Below are 16,203 nucleotides of genomic sequence, written 5' to 3' on the forward strand. Positions count from 1 at the left end.
CTTGTCAACATAACATATCTTTTCTTTACTTTCTCTTCTTCACAACAAACTAATCCTCAAACCATTCTTCTTCCTCAATCTGTGATTTCTAGGGTTTTGTTTTCTCCTTTTAAATCTCTCAATTGCTTAGTCTCTTCCTTCTCTGTCAACACGTGACACGCAAAGAAGAAACCAATTTTCAATCTTCTTGCAGGTAAGCCCGTCAATTTTCAATCTTCTTGGACTTTCGTTTTTCAGCGGTTTTTTAGTTTAGGGTCGTGAAAATTTCCGATGATGCATGCTGGTTTTTGATAAATCTTTGTTATTGATCGCTCTTTGTATTATCTCTCAAAGGATTCACTATCTAAAATTACAAATTGAAATCAGATGCATAGAGATATGTATTCTACAAGAGGGACTGGCTACGGACAACAGCAATACGGTTCGCAATCTGGTTATGCTCAGAATGTAAGATCATCAATTTCATTGATACCAAATTATGCTTAGTGGGTCGAATTTTTGGCTAATTGTTACCTTATTATTATGTAGCTTGGATCTGGTTATCCAGGAAGTTCAGTGAGTGGTGCAGAAGGAGGAGGCTCTCAGATTTCTTTGAGTTCTCGCCATCCTTCAATTACAGGTGCTTCTCAAGAGACTGACATTGGTGGTGGATATAGAACTCATTTATCCACAGCTGCTAGTCATTATGGAACGCAGTATGGCTCTGTGTATGGATCATCTTCTCTTAGCAGCTCTCAGCCTTTAAGTACCAATGGCTTAGGTTCATCAGTCTTGGACAACCGCTCTGGATATGTTCCTACTCTACCTGATTCACCAAAGTTTGCATCTGGAAGCTATTTGTCTCCTTCGAGTCATGGTTATGGTCAAAAGGCGGATGATTTGTATTCCGATAAGCTTTCTGGTTACATTCCTGTTGATAGACGGCAGTATGGTGAACGGCCAAGCGCTTATATGGGTAGGGAGTTGCAAAATGAACCAACTAGCCGATATACTGATTCATCTAATTTTACTCGTCAGGTGCGCAAACTCTCACATCTATTAGAAAATCTTATGAATTTGGTTAATTTTCTGTTCAATGGTGTTACAAATTGGCTTGATACTCATTATTGTATTATTTTGGCAGACTGACTTGTATGATCGCATTGATCAAGCATCGCTCCTCCGAGGAGAACAATTATTAAAAATGCAGTCGCTCCATACCTCTTCTGTTGATGCAGGTGTCAACAGGTATTTTTCGATGATTGTAACGGAAGCCAGATTTCTTCCTAGCATATAATTTTTTGTTAAAATTGTGTCATTTTTTGGTACGTCTGTTATCTGTATTGTTTTCAGATCTGTTCTCCCAAGGCCTTTGTTATAAAGCTACTGTACCTTCTTGTCGAAACTTTCAATAACGTTCGAACAAAATTTATATCTTATTGCACTGAGTAGCATACATTTCTGGCAGACAAGCCGATTATCTTACAGAACGAAGTTCTACTGTGCGCCATTCTGACCAAGAAGCAATGCATTATGGAGGAAGGCTTGAGTCTGATCCTCACGGTTTATCAGTACGCAACACATCTTCTTATGCCACCCAACATACCCCATCGTTATTAGGAGCTGTTCCTCGGCGAAATTTAGATGACTATATTTATCCGGAGAGTTCTTCAAATCCTGGTTATGGTGTTAGCTTACCTCCAGGCAGGGATTATGGCACTGGGAAAGGGATCCATAGTGCAGCGTCTCTCGACTTGGACTACCCTGGTGGCATGCTGCCTCGTGGTGTTGGCGCTGGTCCTCGTGTTGATGATCTCCGGAAAGATGACCGGGCAAGTTATCTCAGGGAGTTTGATCTAAGGGAAGAAGAGCGTCGTCGTGAGGATTTACGCGCCAGAGATAAGGAGCGAGAGCGAGAGAGGGAGCGCGAACATGAAAGAGAACGAGATCGCCAGAGGGAACGAGAAAGGCAAAGAGCTAGGGACCGGGAAAGGGAACGCATATTGGAGCGACGGGAGAAGGAAAGAGAAGGAGAAAGAGAACGTGAGCGAAAACGTGCTCTCGAAATAAAACGAGATCGGACTCCAACAGCAAGAGCTACGTCCAGGGACACAAAGGAGCGGACTCCAGTGCCCAAATCTATTTCTAGGGATGCACGTAGTTCCTCTTTGCGGCGGGATGCACACCATCGTGAAGCAGCAATTAGGTTTTATTTTTGATCTTTGTCACGTTCTTCATCTGGAATACAGGGCATTTTATGTTGCTGCACCAGGCACTAACCTTATTTCTGTTATACCTGAAGGCGTTCTTCACCGATTAAGCCAATAAGGAGAGATTATGTCTGCAAGGTAATAAGTGTTCCAAGAGATTCCTCTTTCAGTGTGTTTTTGCCTACTCCTCAGGGTTACCTCATCTTCCTTTCCATTCCTGCATTCTCGTTGTTTTGTTATTGATTGACTTGGACATCTCTTGGTCCCTCCTCGATTACTATATCAGCCTTGCCATCTATCAAGATAATCCTTTCAGCTTTCTCATTTCTTTCCTCTCCATGGGATATCTTCCTGTACTTTGGGGTTGTTATACTTTCTCTTTCTTTTTGTGGCGAATTTACTTGGCCATTCCTGGTTGTGGGTTTTATTTGTCCAAGCTTCTGACTTCTTGCCACCTCTGGGTATTATTTTACCTGCTTTTGACATTAGTGTGACATATATCAGGTTGCTCTATCCATGTTACACTGAGTTTGATAGTTTTTTGGAGGGCAATTTTTTTTTTTTTTTTTCATCATTTGGAGGGCAATTTTGCAACCTGATATTTGGCTTCCGTTTCTTGTGGTCTCCGGTTAATTTACCTGATTGCTAGTTTTTGTCTTATGGACTTCGTATTGAACTAAATGTGGAAATGTTCACAAGGATGAGACACTTGATGCTTATCACTTTCTCAAATCAAGGACTTTTTGTTATGTTTCCCATTAATAAGATTGATGGTGACAGATATGGGAGGGGCAGAGTTACCTTACCCTCTCCATGTGTGATGCAGTGCTTAAGCGCAGTGTGCATTATTCTTTATTTAATTATTGGGTGACTTATGTGCAGGTTTTATCTTCGCGATTGGTTGACATGGAGAGGGATTACTTGACATTAGATAAAAGATATCCCAGGCTTTTTGTGCCTTCTGAGTTTTCGAAGGTTTCTGTTTTTCTATCTCCCAATTATTATCCAATCCTTAGTGGAGTTCTAAATGATTGTTAACCTCAAATGTATTATATGTTTCAGGTTGTTGTGAACTGGCCGAAACAGAAGCTTACACTTTCTATGCATACTGCTGTGAGGTGAATTATTCTGCTTCTTATTTACATTTTTGTCAGTCTTAGGAGTTAGGATTGTAACCCTTCTTAAGTGGTTTAAATAGATCTGTTCTGGAGGTTTTGTTTCCCTTAAACACATTGTTCAAGTTTTGTGGATTCACTTTCGTTATACTATCTGGTTATATGTGTTTGTAAACCTAACCATTTTTTGTTGACGACGGCAGTTTTGAGCATGATTACATTGAAGATGGTGGAGCTGATGTGAAAAGTACTTCCACAAAGCCTTTAGCTTTGAAAACTGGAGGAAAAACTGTTTGGAATGCCAAGGTTGGCTGTTTTTTTCTTTCTCATTGATAAAGATTGCCTCTTAAATTATGTCAGTGCTAGTTGTTATCTTCTTAATATATTCATGTTTGGACGATGTATCATTGCTGCTATTGTTTCTGAGTATATTGAAGAATTGTTCATGTGTTGTGGGTTTTCTCTACTGTTCAGATGGTTTTGATGAGCGGGCTGAGCAGGACTGCTCTGGAAGATCTTTCTTCAGATAAATTGTTTGAGGACCGTATACCTCATATATGCAACATAATAAAATTCGCTGTTCTTAAAAAAGATCATTCTTTCATGGCGATTGGTGGTTCCTGGGATCCCACAGATGGCATGGACCCATCAGTTGATCAGTCTTCCTTAATTCAGACAATGCTGAGGTTTGTCTCTTCACGTATTCTTTTGTCATTCTTGTTAAAATATTGAGAGAATGAAGAAACAGAGTAAGAGATAAAGAATTATCTCTTCACTTTTAAAGAAGACGAACGAAATAGAAACTTTTAATTAACTGAAACTTGGTATGTACATCACGACAAAATTGATTTATATAGAAAACAAACAGACACTACTAATTGTTTGTGTCTCTTCCTACTTGTGGCTCTTGACAAAAAACTACCTTAATACGAATCATGACTTAATACATGAAACCTTAACAGAATTAGTAACTCAATTATCGACCAACAATTCTTTGCTGCCTTTTGTTCATTGTCTGAGACTTGAAAAACCTTTGCGTTTGCAGACACACAAAGGATAAGCTTCATCTTGATCTGAGTAACTGCCGTCACTGGAATCCATTCCTCGAGGTAGGTTTTCCTTCTCCTGGTTTAAGACTGCATTGTGTGGGGACATGAAACTTGAGTATTGTAGCTAAGATAGTATATATACCTTACGATCACTCTTATTTTCTATATGTAGAGGTTGTTGAAGATGATATAAAGCTTAGTAGTGGACTGCCTGGTTTATAGATTTCTATTGTTGATTGTTTATAATATGTGGATCATCAACCATTGCTATTGGTTTATCCAGAGATTTTTTCTGTGAATACCTGCAATTATTGTTAATGTGTCCTGTTTTGCTGCAATTTCACTTTTTTGTTAGTATGGTAGCTCTAGGATGAGATACAAGCTAACAAAGCGATATTGCTTGCCAGTTTATATGGAAATCTAAGTAGATTTGCTTTGCCTTTTTTTTTCTGGCATTTACAGATACATTATGACAGAGTTGGTACAGATGGAGTTTTTAGCTACAAAGAGATCACCGTACTATTTGTCCCTGATTTATCAGAATGTCTTCCTTCATTTGATACTTGGAGAACCCAATGGTTGGCACACAGGAAAGCTCTTACTGAGAGAGATCGACTACTCTCTCAGGAGGTTAAGAAAGATACTGTTGAAGTAACCAAGGATGCAGAGAAAAATTCCCCAGGAGACACTTCTGGTACTCCGACAACTGGAACTAAGAAGACTGTTAAAAAGATCATTAAAAGAGTTGTTAAGAGGCCTGTCAGCGATGGAAAAGCAACTGGTAAGAAAGGTGAGAAGTCGGATGAGAAGGATGTTGCCATATCAGAGACCACAGTCCCAAAAGAAGAATCCACTGGTACATCTGCTAACAAAAAAATAGTGAAAAAGGTAGTTGAAACTGGAGATACCTCAGATCCCAGTGCTAAGGCTAATGAGCAGACTCCTTCAAAGACAATTGTAAAGAAAAAAATTATTAAAAGGGTGGCTAAAAGGAAGGTTGCTGAAATAGACAATAAAATGGACGTTGACTCCAAGAAAGATGGAGATAGTGTTGAGAACAAGGTAGTGGAGGCAGGCAAGAAAACCCCTGATTCAGGTAGTATGGAGATAAAACCGATGGCCGAATCTTTAGAAGATGTGAAAGACAAGAATGCCTCCAAAACTGTGGATATAAAACATAATGCAGGATCTCCAGATACTAAGAAAAAGGAGGGTGCCTCTAGTTCAAGCAAGAAAGACACTAAGACAGGTGAAGACAAGAAGGTTGAAAAGAAAAACAACTCAGAGACTCAGTCTGAGGGGAAGCAAATTGATAGGAATAATGAGAAAAAGGTAAAAGAAAAAATTACCGAGAAAGAGATAAAAGAGAGAGGTGGAAAAGATGAGTCCAGGATACAAGTGAAGGACAGGAAAAAGTGTGAGGAACCTCCTCGCCCCGGATTTATTCTACAGACGAAACGGAACAAAGACTCCAAAGTAGGTGGACAGTAAATTAGAGGTTTTATTACATTTGGTAATGATCTATATTATGGTCGTAACTTCAATTTTTTTCTTTTGGCAGTTGCGTTCACTTTCGGCCTCTTTGGATTCGCTCTTGGATTACACTGACAAGGACCTTGATGAGTCATCATTTGAGGTTTGTTTTTTCCTTATTTTTTGCTTAGCCTGTTTTCATTTCCTTTCTACTGGAACTCAATGTACCACATTTTGTTGTTACATCTGAACTACTTAGTTTTCATCAAACTATCTTCTATGTTCTTGCAGCTTTCATTGTTTGCAGAATCGCTATATGAGATGCTGCAGTATCAAATGGGTTTCCCGTATCTCTTGAATTTCTCAAGGTTAGTTTATAATTGATCTTTGACGTTATTGTGTTTGAGTTGCAAGAACAGTTTTCTTAAACTTCGTCATTTTTCTGTTTCCTTCAAGAAACTACGTGTAAAATTTGTGAGGCAAAGAAATCAACGGAAGAGGCATCAGGAGGAGTCGTCTGTCAAGCAAAATGAAGCAAAATCCCAAAATAAGCGTCAAAAGACAGCTGAACATAAAGACAAGGAAACCTCCGTTATAACCGAATCTGCTCCTGGGAAGGATGATAAAGAAAATTCAGGCAAGGAAACGGTAGACGGTAGCCAGGAAATTGCAGATAAGGAAGCTGTAGCAAACACCAAAGAAACTTTGAGCAGTAAAGAAGTTACTGTGGGTGAAGCTGCTAATAGGGAAGTGGATAATCAGGATGAGGAGGATGACGATGGTGATGACGACCCAGAGGAAGATCCTGAGGAGGATCCTGAAGAGGACCCTGAAGAAGACCCTGAAGAAGATCCAGAAGAATGCGAGGAAATGGACGTTGCAAATTCTGAGCAAGACAACCCTGCTGAAGAGGTATGATTTACTCATTTGACTTGCAGTCTTTCAAATTGAATCCAACAAAAAGATGTTTTCTTCATAAATCTTCTCACTTTGTTTCATGTCTCTTCTTCAGGCGCAGAAGAAAGAAGAAAACCTTGAGAAGACTAGTGGCACTGTTGCTGATCCTATAACTGAAGTCGCAACTGATAATAGAAAAGAAGAAAAAGGTCGTATTGACCCAAAAACCGAAATCAAACCCAAGTCTGAAACGGATAAACACGGGAAACAAGAGGGAGGAACGTCTGATGCACCAAAACGAGAGGAAACAGTTGATAAAGAGCTGTTACAGGTAAATAAATAATCCCTACAAAACTTGAGAACTCGGTTTAATGTTTTTTGCGGTTTTGGTGCTAAATTTTTGTTCACTATGTTTGTTTGGCTCAGGCTTTCAGATTTTTTGACCGTAACCAGGCAGGCTATGTTAGGGTAAGAAGAAGACTAATTTGTCCTGTACATAAAAATCATCTCATAGTCTCTTGAGAATGAATCTGAAGTGTTGTTTGGTGTTTTTTTTTTCACAGGTTGAAGATATGAGAGTAACCATTCACAGCTTGGGAAAGTTTCTATCTCACCGTGAAGTCAAGGTAAAAACAGATTTGTTCTCTAAGTTTTACATTCTTTTTAACACATAGAATTGTGAATTGAATTAAAGAATGTGTGATGTTGCAGGAACTTGTGCAGAGCGCTTTGTTAGAGAGCAACACTGGAAGAGATGATCGAATTTTATACAATAAACTTGTTAGATTGTCTCTATAGAAAAAAATATACTTCTAATAATGTTCTCTTGTCTTGTCTTCTTTGGAACTTCCTGAGAAATGTTTCTCCTTCTTAGTTTATTTCGACTGTTTTGAATCCAGCAACAAATTCCTATTGTTTTCATTAATAATAATATTGGAGTCACGCTCGAGGAACTTGTACAATAACCAGTAATCCTGTGAGTTTCTTTTTCCATCAATAATAATACCATAAAATTAGATGTTTAAGGATTTGAACACATTGTTAAACTCTACACAAAATCTAATACGCTCTTATTCTATAAATAAATAATAATTAATTCCACGTTATACAAAAATTGGAAAATTACAGAAAATGTGATACAAAATTTGCATCGAAAATACAAAATTTCCACGTTTATAAAACACTTTTTTATTCTTAAATTAAGAAACAAAAAGGAATATTGTTATATTGCTAAAAAAAGTTTCTAGAAATATATCTTCACTTTTTTTTTTTTTTTGTCGGCCAACTTTTCATTAATATAAGAAACTTAGTACTCCATACAACTTAGTACTCCCAAGAGATAGTAAAAGGGAGATTTTGGCTTCTAGCTGTTTTAGCTAGTAGATCAGCTACACTGTTATCATTTCTACAAATAAACTTGAAAGCAAAAGAGCTCAGAGATAAAGCTGTAATATCATCCAGATATGATTGAATTTCCAAGCAACCAGGAACAGAATGTGGCATCTTCTTTATCTTCTCCAGATGGCAATAGAGGAGCATTGAGTCACCACAGAAGATAACATCCACATAATTAAGACGTCTGAGATGAAAAAGTGCTTCTTTAAGTGCCAAGGCCTCGGCTTCCAGGGCAGAAGTAACTGGAGCAACAGAGGAGAATCCTCTAAGAACACGACGGCCCTGTGGATTATATAGAATCCACCCAATACCTGCCCGTGACTGTGAATCAAGCCAGGAAGCATCTACACAACAAACAAAGGAAGAAGTATGGTGCATTATTTCTTGGAGAGTAGTAGCCTTTGACTTTCCATGTTTCAGGAGAGATATATTAGGAGTAGCCTGGGAATCTGTCCATAATTTAAAATCCATCATGGCATCATGAATAATCTCAGGGATAGCCCATCTTTTGTTGTTAAAGAATAACTCATTTCGAGCTTTCCATAATCTCCAGCCAATAAATGGAAAAAGATACTCCTTAGACATAGCTTGGTTACTAAACTTGAAGAGATATTGCATTATATCATCAAGCAAATCTCTACTCTCCAACTGACCTGGCTCAATATGTAGTGGTGACAATTCCCACACTTCTTTTGCAAAACGGCATTGAAAGAGAAGGTGGAGGATTGATTCTTGTGCATCACCACAGAAAATACAATCTGGTATGACTTTGAGTCTCCTGCGAGCAAGGTTATTAGCTACTGGAAGAGCATTATGCATAACTCTCCACCAAAAATGTTTGATTTTTGGTGGGATATTTAATTTCCAAAGCTGCTTCCATAGAGTAGTCATTGTAGGATTAGGCAAGAAATGCTCTATACCTGGCTTAGTTAATTGATGATAACCAGATTTAACACTGTATTGACCATCCTTAGTAAAGATCCAGGTTGGAACATCAGGTGCTTTGAATTGCCTTAAGCGAGTACTCTTAATAATTGGGATATCTTCAGGGTGCACTCTGTCATGAAGCTTGGTGTCATCCCATTCATTTAGATTAGGCTTCATGAGATCTGAAACTAGAAAATGATCAGTGGTAGAAGAAGGTAAACAACGAGCAGGTCTAGGAGGATTACTAAGCCATGGATCATGCCAGGCCTTAATCGTATTTCCATCTCCTACACTCCATTTTAAACCCTGCTTAATAAGCTGCATACCCTGCAAAATGCTTCTCCATGCATGGCTTGGACGATATCCAGGCTTTGCCTCCATTAAAGAGGATTTGGAGAAGTACTTAGCTCTTAGGACTCGGGCAAGCAGTGATTGTGGTTCCTTTAACAGCCTCCAACCTTGTTTAGCCAACAACGCTGTGTTGAAGAGGTTTAAGTCCCTGAACCCCATTCCCCCATACTGCTTCAAAGTAGTCATTCTGCGCCAAGCAATCCATGGAATCTTTTGCTTTTCCTTGATAGTGGACCACCAGAATCGTCTTATATGTCCTGTAATTTGAGAGAGGAGCTTCTTAGGCAGCATAAAACAGGACATAGTATATGTTGGGAGAGCAGTAGCTATAGACTTTATCAACACTTCTTTCCCAGCCAATGATAAAAAATTTGAATACCAACTTTGAAGCTTTTGCTGAACTCTCTGGGCAATGAAACCAAAAGTATCACATTTATTCTGTCCTACTGTCTCAGGCAACCCCAAGTACTTGCCAAAACTTCCTGTTTTTGCAATACCTGTAGCAGTGGTAATGTGTTGCTGAGTTTCAAGAGTGACAGTCTTCCCAAATAGTATTGCAGACTTTTGAAAATTAACGTATTGGCCTGAAGCTTTCGCATAAGCATTGAGTATGGAAAGAAGTTGTTGGCATTCCTCAGCATTAGCTTGACAGAAAAGTAATGAGTCGTCAGCAAAAAGCATATGAGAAATGGCTGGTCCATTGCAACTAGCTTTGAAACCATGAATAGCATTTGTGTTCATTGCATGAGTAAGAAGGGAAGAGAGTCCTTCAGTGCATAAAAGATAGAGATAAGGGGAAATAGGGTCACCTTGGCGCAAGCCTCTAGATGGTATGATCTTCTTTGTTGGTGAACCATTAACAAGCACTGAATATGTTACTGAAGTAACACACTTCATTATCCATTGACACCACTGATCTGCAAAACCAAGTCGTCTCAATATTTTCTCAATATAATCCCACTCAACTTTGTCAAAAGCCTTTGCAATATCAAGCTTCAAAGCCATATATGGGTTTTTAATTTTCCTGGTACGCAATGAATGTAAGAGCTCATGAGTTAAATTAGGATTTGCGTTTATTATCCTTATTTCCTTTTGAGAAAAGGAAACAACATGATACCCAATTCTAATTGTGAAAAGGAAAACACAATGGACCGACTCTTTTAGGATTCTATAAATAGAGACATTCATCGACTCTTCTATTTCATCATTCACTAGATGTTAACCCGCGGTACACCGCGGGTCTATATTTTTATTAGAAAAATTTATTAAATTTTGTTTTAAGATACTCTATAGATATATACTATTGTTTTGTTTAATTTAAATGTATAATACACTGTGAGACGAAATTTTATTACAAAAATTGAAATTTTATAGATAGACGTAGTATAAAAACAATAGATTCAATTGTATGATTTTGAATAAGATGCTGATTTAACCCATCTTATACTGATTTTACCCGCGGTATACCGTATGCTAAATTTTAAATAATAAAATGAGGTTTTAATATGTGTTATAGCGATGTATTAGTGATATTTTAAATTTATATTAATATCAATCCTAACCAAACCCGTGTCATACAATTCGTCCCGTAATATTTAAAACTATTTTATAAAAACTCAAAAACCATATCTAAATTGGCAAACAAACGCCAAAAAATTTAAATATATCAATTAGAAATTTTTGAATTAGAAATTTTTGAATTTAATTAGAAAAGATTGCTCCATAATTTTAAATCTTACGTATTTAATGTATTTATGAAGATTTGATATTTGAATTTATTTGAGAACATTACTTATTTTTAGCAATTTCAGAAAAAGACATGGGTTAAAGCTTGAACTGATCCGATAATTAAGGTCTGAATTAATAGTTTTGCACCGGCCTTGTTATTTTATTTGTATTTTCTAATTATTTTATAACTATTCAAACCTTAATGATCCATAATTAACACTAACCTATTATTGTTATATAATCACAAATATTAAAAATAATATGTTTAGAACTGCCATGAAAAAAAATTTAAGTATGCAACTTTCATTAGTTCACATAATGAAAAAATAAACACATAGAGTATTAGAACCCAATAACAAAGAATCATGTCTACCAATTTTGTAAAGACCTACAGAGCCCAAATTGTTTTTATTCAACTCTCTCATATATCCAAAATGAAAAACTTAGAAACGGAAAGTTCAAACTCAATCATCGGTGGTTTAGCAGATGAAGTCACCGTCGTTAACGGTCACAGTAACGGCTCCGTCGATCTGAGCCTTGTTTCTTCAAAGCTGCAGCAAAACGCATGGATCTACTCTCCGTGTAGCGTATCAAGGAGTTCCCGGCGTGTATTTTGAAGCTATCACCGGAAAAGCATATCTGAAATCTGAAGATATTCGGTGTGATCAATTCGATGTTGCGTTTCAGGCGGTGGATCTTTGGATCGCCGATCGTCTTGTTTTGCCAATCGAAACCTAAAGAATTACGATCTCCTCCTCTTCACCATCTTCACATCGTCGGCGAGGTTTAGATCCCGGTTCACCACTGTCTCCTAGCTCTTCCCGGAGTCCGTACAGATTGTATCACGTCTGCGATTTCTCATTTTCTGTAAAACTGGTGAGTTTTTATTAGACTAATGAAAGGTATTTATAATGTTTTGAGAATACTATAGGGTTTTGGGTGAGTGAGTTCCTAAAATCTTGCTGATCAAGTACACAATATCTTCAAAATCTTTTATTTTTGGAATTGAGTAATTTTCTTGCAAATCTCGAAAAAAAAAGAAATATAGGAAAGATAATTATGAGTAATTAGTTGGGATGACAGCCAATGGTAGAGATTTTAGAAGGAAAGCGAGAGATTTTTGGCAACAGTTTTTGAACGTAACATCTTTGATTTGGGAGAGATTTTTGGAATATGCTTATACCGAAATATATGTGTAATTATCTACATTAATGACGGTTTTTTTTAGATTTCCTTAAATGTCTTATCCAAGATCCGGATATAGAAAACCGAGTAAAACCCGGATCCAAATTATTAAAAGCAAAAAACCCCTGTAAAAATATATATGTAGATTGTTATTTTGATTTTAAATTTATTGCAATTTAAATGGGCAATTGCCTATATTTAATCTGTTATTGTAAAAAAAAAAATGACATAGCTTATTATTAGAATATTAAACAAATTTATTAACATAATATATATATATATATACTGCTAAAAAAAATACGTTTTTTTCTTTATAATTTCATAATATATGTATATATTGTTAAAATCTGGACATTTATTATGAGCATAAATATGAAACGATTTTTCATTAAAATCGGCTATTTATTAGGGTCATTAATATGAAAGATATTAAGACAATATGGCTTCATTTATTAGTTTGAAATTAAGACAACATTCCTAAAATTCCTTATCCAAGATCCGGATAGAATTAAACCCGGGTAAAACCTGGATCCAAATGAATTAATGCAAAAAAACTCTATAAAAATGTATATGTAGATTCAACAATCTCTCATCAAATTTCTCTACACAAAAAAAAAAAAACTTCTTTTTTTCGTTTAACCCACAAAGCAAACAATATGTCTTCGAACATGATTGTGTTGACTAGCTCCGATGGCGAGTCTTTCCAGGTTGAAGAAGTGGTTGCAAGAAAGCTGCAGATCGTAGGACACATGCTCGAAGACGACTGTGTTATTAACGCAATCCCTCTTCAAAACGTTACCGGAAAGACTCTCTCCATGGTTCTCGAGTATTGCAAGAAACACGTCGACGATGTGGTCGCTGATGATGTCGTGCCTGAATCAACAGAAGGAGATGGTGCATCTGAGGAGCCGAAGAAGAAGGTCGATGATGTGGTGGTGCCTAAATCATCAGAAGAAGATGATGCATCTGAGGAGGCGAAGAAGAAGCTCGATGCTTGGGACGCAAAGTTCATGAAGGATCTCAATACTGAGACGATCTTCAGCATCATTCTCGCTGCTAACTATCTCAACGTCAAAGGTCTACTTGATCTCACTAGCCAGACCGTTGCAGATTACATCAAAGATATGACGCCAGAGGAAGTTCGAGAACTCTTTAACATCGAGAATGATTTCACACCTGAAGAAGAAGAAGCGATTCGCAAGGAGAACGCTTGGACTTTTGAGGCTGCTTCAGCACAAGAAGTTCCAAAACCCTAGTTTTTTTTTTTTACAAACCCTAGCTTTGCGTTTCGTTTCTTTTTCTTATTTCTTTTCTTTTTCTATATTTGATTTGGTTAGTGATTTGCTTCCGTTATCTCAAGTGTGTGATTGACTTTTAGTCTCTTTAATTTCGTTGATAATTAATTCTCTTCTTAGATAATCGACCAATGTTCTTGCTCTATTATGATAATCAATAAATATGCTTTAGCAATCTTTTAGAGTGAATAAATATTATATCCCAACTATAGAATCGTCCACCATAATTATTAAAAAAAAGGTATCGTCCACCAAAATCACCCGGCGATTCGGAATTCTTTCCCCCGACTGTAAACGTAGTAACAAAAAGTCGCCGCCGTTAAAAAATTACCATTATTTTTCCCTTTTCTTAAAATTATTAGTTTTTCTTTTGGGCATTTAGTTCGTATGATTAAAAAGAATTTTTTCTTTCTTGAACTAGTTATCATAAATTCACACCGTTATATTTTTTTTTTATATAAATACTTGTATATAATTGCGAGGTTATGGTTTTCTTAAAACAATTTATTACTTTATGAATTTTATGTACTGTTGTAACGAGAACTAGCTAAGATCAATAGAGATTTAATTTGAGATTTACTCTTCTAATTAGTAGTTATTCAAAGAGAAGTAGAAAATCAATGGGTGAGATCACAATCGACTCCCAAACCTAACAAACTAAACGAACGCAACTGATAAAGTGAATAATTTGTTACCAAACTTAATACTCTTATCCCATAATTAAATTAATGTCATATAAATTTTGCATAGAAATTATCCATGTTTATGAATTTTTTTTTTTGTAAGTTTCTAGAATCCCAAAGTATATCTTTTTTACTCGACGGTTTTAAGCCCAAAATTTTAAAACTAAACCCTAGTTAAATTAGGAAGATTTGCATCTTCTTTTCCATATTTTATTTGGGAGAAAAGCGGAAACACATGTGTTACACAATTGACCGACTTAAAATTTTATAAATAGACAAATTCATCAACTCCTCTATTCCATTCATTAAAATCTTTGCATAATTCATAACCAATTCTTTTCATCACCCAAAAACCTCAAAAAACGAACAATATGTCTTCAAACAAGATTGTTTTGACTAGCTCCGATGGCGAATCTTTCGAGGTTGAAGAAGTGGTAGCAAGAAAACTTCAGATCGTAGGACACATGCTCGAAGACGACTGTGTTATTAACGAAATCCCTCTTCAAAACGTTACCGGAGATATCCTCTCCATGGTTATCGAGTATTGCAAAACACACGTCGACGAAGAAGAAAGCGAGGAAGCTCAGACGAAGCTCAAGACTTGGGACGAAGAGTTCATGAAGAAATTTGATATCAAAACACTCTTACAAATCATTCTCGCTGCTAACTATCTCAATGTTAAAGGCCTTCTTGATCTCGTTTCTCAGACAATTGCAGATACCATCAAAGATTACACGCCAGAACAAATTCGAGAAGTCTTCGGAGTCGAGAACGATTACACTGAGGAGGAAGAAGCAGAGGTTCGCAAGGAAAACGCATGGGCTTTTGATGAGGCTGATACACCAAAACCCTAGTTTTTTGTTTCGTTTCTAATTGTCTGTTTTAGGGTTTTGATGAATGATTTTATATTTTGGTATTCTCAAGTGTGTGATTGACTTCGATTTCGTTGTTAATTCTTCTTTACCTTGCTCTCTCTATTATGGTGATCAATAAATATATAGAGTGAAAATAGAATCGTCCACTAAAATCCGCCGGCGATTCGGAATCTTCTCCGGCTGTAGAGGTAGAACAAAACATCGCCGCCGTTCTCTTTTGGGAACCAAAAAGTACTATAAATTATTAGGGTTTCTCCGTATCTTTGAATTTCCTTCTTAATTTATTTATTAAACTATATAATAGCGATAAAATTTTACTATTTCTTTTAGGCTTGTACGTATAAAATAATATAGTTTTATATTATTTGGTAATAATTTGTTTTTTTTTTTCCTTTTCCTTTTCAAACCTAGGATCGGAATATAATATTTAGTTTTCATATTCTTTTTTCTTTGGGTTGATAAATGAGAGGTTAAGTTAAGATGATTATCATAGAGCAATTTATTATTTTATGATGTTTATATATACGGTATATTGAAATAAAAATCATGCGAGAAGAGGTTGTTATATATGCAAATTAATACTATTTTAATTTTTGTCATGTAATCTTTTGGTCGTAAATTTTGTTGAAAAACTTATCCAACCTCATATAGAAGCACCCCAAAGGCCCATATCCATACTACTACACAGAAAACATCATAGAACGTGAGAAAGAGAGAGAGAGGGGAGCGTAGGGCTGAGTTCTGAAGTTTCAGAGAACCTGTTCTTGTCTTTTATATTATGTTTAATTTCCATTTGTAGTTCTAAGAAGTTTCTTTCTTTAACTTTTCAAGTTTGGAAAGATATAGTATATGGAAGTCTCTGTTTTTCATCTTTGATTTATGTACGAAGTAAATTCTGCTAGACTGCTAATAGACATACGGGGTGATGTTTATGAATTGTAAACCTCGTTAAAGGTGAATTGTTTTCTACACATAATTGTGTATACTCATTACGTGTTTAGACTGAAAATCTATAAAACGATCTTAGACAACATTTAGTCC

At 36.4% G+C, this 16,203-nt stretch overlaps 3 protein-coding genes across 3 annotated transcripts; all 3 read left to right on the plus strand.

Moving 5' to 3' along the window:
* The first annotated feature begins 24 nt into the window (after window positions 1-24).
* On the plus strand, window positions 25-7,688 carry LOC9311259 (cell division cycle and apoptosis regulator protein 1). Its single transcript, XM_021024600.1, has 19 exons — window positions 25-193; window positions 367-447; window positions 529-1,017; window positions 1,124-1,227; window positions 1,448-2,185; window positions 2,282-2,327; window positions 3,072-3,164; window positions 3,252-3,307; window positions 3,508-3,610; window positions 3,779-3,990; window positions 4,350-4,413; window positions 4,816-5,829; window positions 5,915-5,989; window positions 6,118-6,173; window positions 6,246-6,738; window positions 6,839-7,054; window positions 7,150-7,191; window positions 7,287-7,349; window positions 7,435-7,688. Exons 2-19 carry the CDS (start codon window positions 367-369, stop codon window positions 7,519-7,521), a joined length of 4,032 nt encoding a protein of 1,343 aa, XP_020880259.1. The 5' UTR covers window positions 25-193; the 3' UTR covers window positions 7,522-7,688.
* Window positions 7,689-12,876: 5,188 nt separating this feature from the next.
* LOC9311261 (SKP1-like protein 15) lies at window positions 12,877-13,728 on the plus strand. The gene has a single exon (XM_002875147.2). It carries the CDS (start codon window positions 12,966-12,968, stop codon window positions 13,563-13,565), a length of 600 nt encoding a protein of 199 aa, XP_002875193.1. The 5' UTR covers window positions 12,877-12,965; the 3' UTR covers window positions 13,566-13,728.
* Window positions 13,729-14,572: 844 nt separating this feature from the next.
* Window positions 14,573-15,273, plus strand: LOC9311262 (SKP1-like protein 14). The gene has a single exon (XM_002875148.2). It carries the CDS (start codon window positions 14,659-14,661, stop codon window positions 15,139-15,141), a length of 483 nt encoding a protein of 160 aa, XP_002875194.1. The 5' UTR covers window positions 14,573-14,658; the 3' UTR covers window positions 15,142-15,273.
* The last annotated feature ends 930 nt before the right edge of the window (window positions 15,274-16,203 follow it).

This window comes from Arabidopsis lyrata (assembly GCF_000004255.2).
Source record: "Arabidopsis lyrata subsp. lyrata unplaced genomic scaffold ARALYscaffold_5, whole genome shotgun sequence".
Lineage (NCBI taxonomy): Eukaryota > Viridiplantae > Streptophyta > Magnoliopsida > Brassicales > Brassicaceae > Arabidopsis > Arabidopsis lyrata.

Excerpts from the sequence above, each read along its gene's own strand:
- LOC9311261 (XM_002875147.2), top strand. The coding sequence starts at position 12,966 with ATGTCTTCGAACATGATTGTGTTGACTAGCTCCGATGGCGAGTCTTTC.
- LOC9311262 (XM_002875148.2), top strand. The coding sequence starts at position 14,659 with ATGTCTTCAAACAAGATTGTTTTGACTAGCTCCGATGGCGAATCTTTC.
- LOC9311259 (XM_021024600.1), top strand. The coding sequence starts at position 367 with ATGCATAGAGATATGTATTCTACAAGAGGGACTGGCTACGGACAACAG. Across the intron at positions 4,414-4,815 it reads ACTGGAATCCATTCCTCGAG|ATACATTATGACAGAGTTGG; the intron begins GTAGGTTTTCCT and ends TGGCATTTACAG. Across the intron at positions 7,350-7,434 it reads TATCTCACCGTGAAGTCAAG|GAACTTGTGCAGAGCGCTTT; the intron begins GTAAAAACAGAT and ends GTGATGTTGCAG.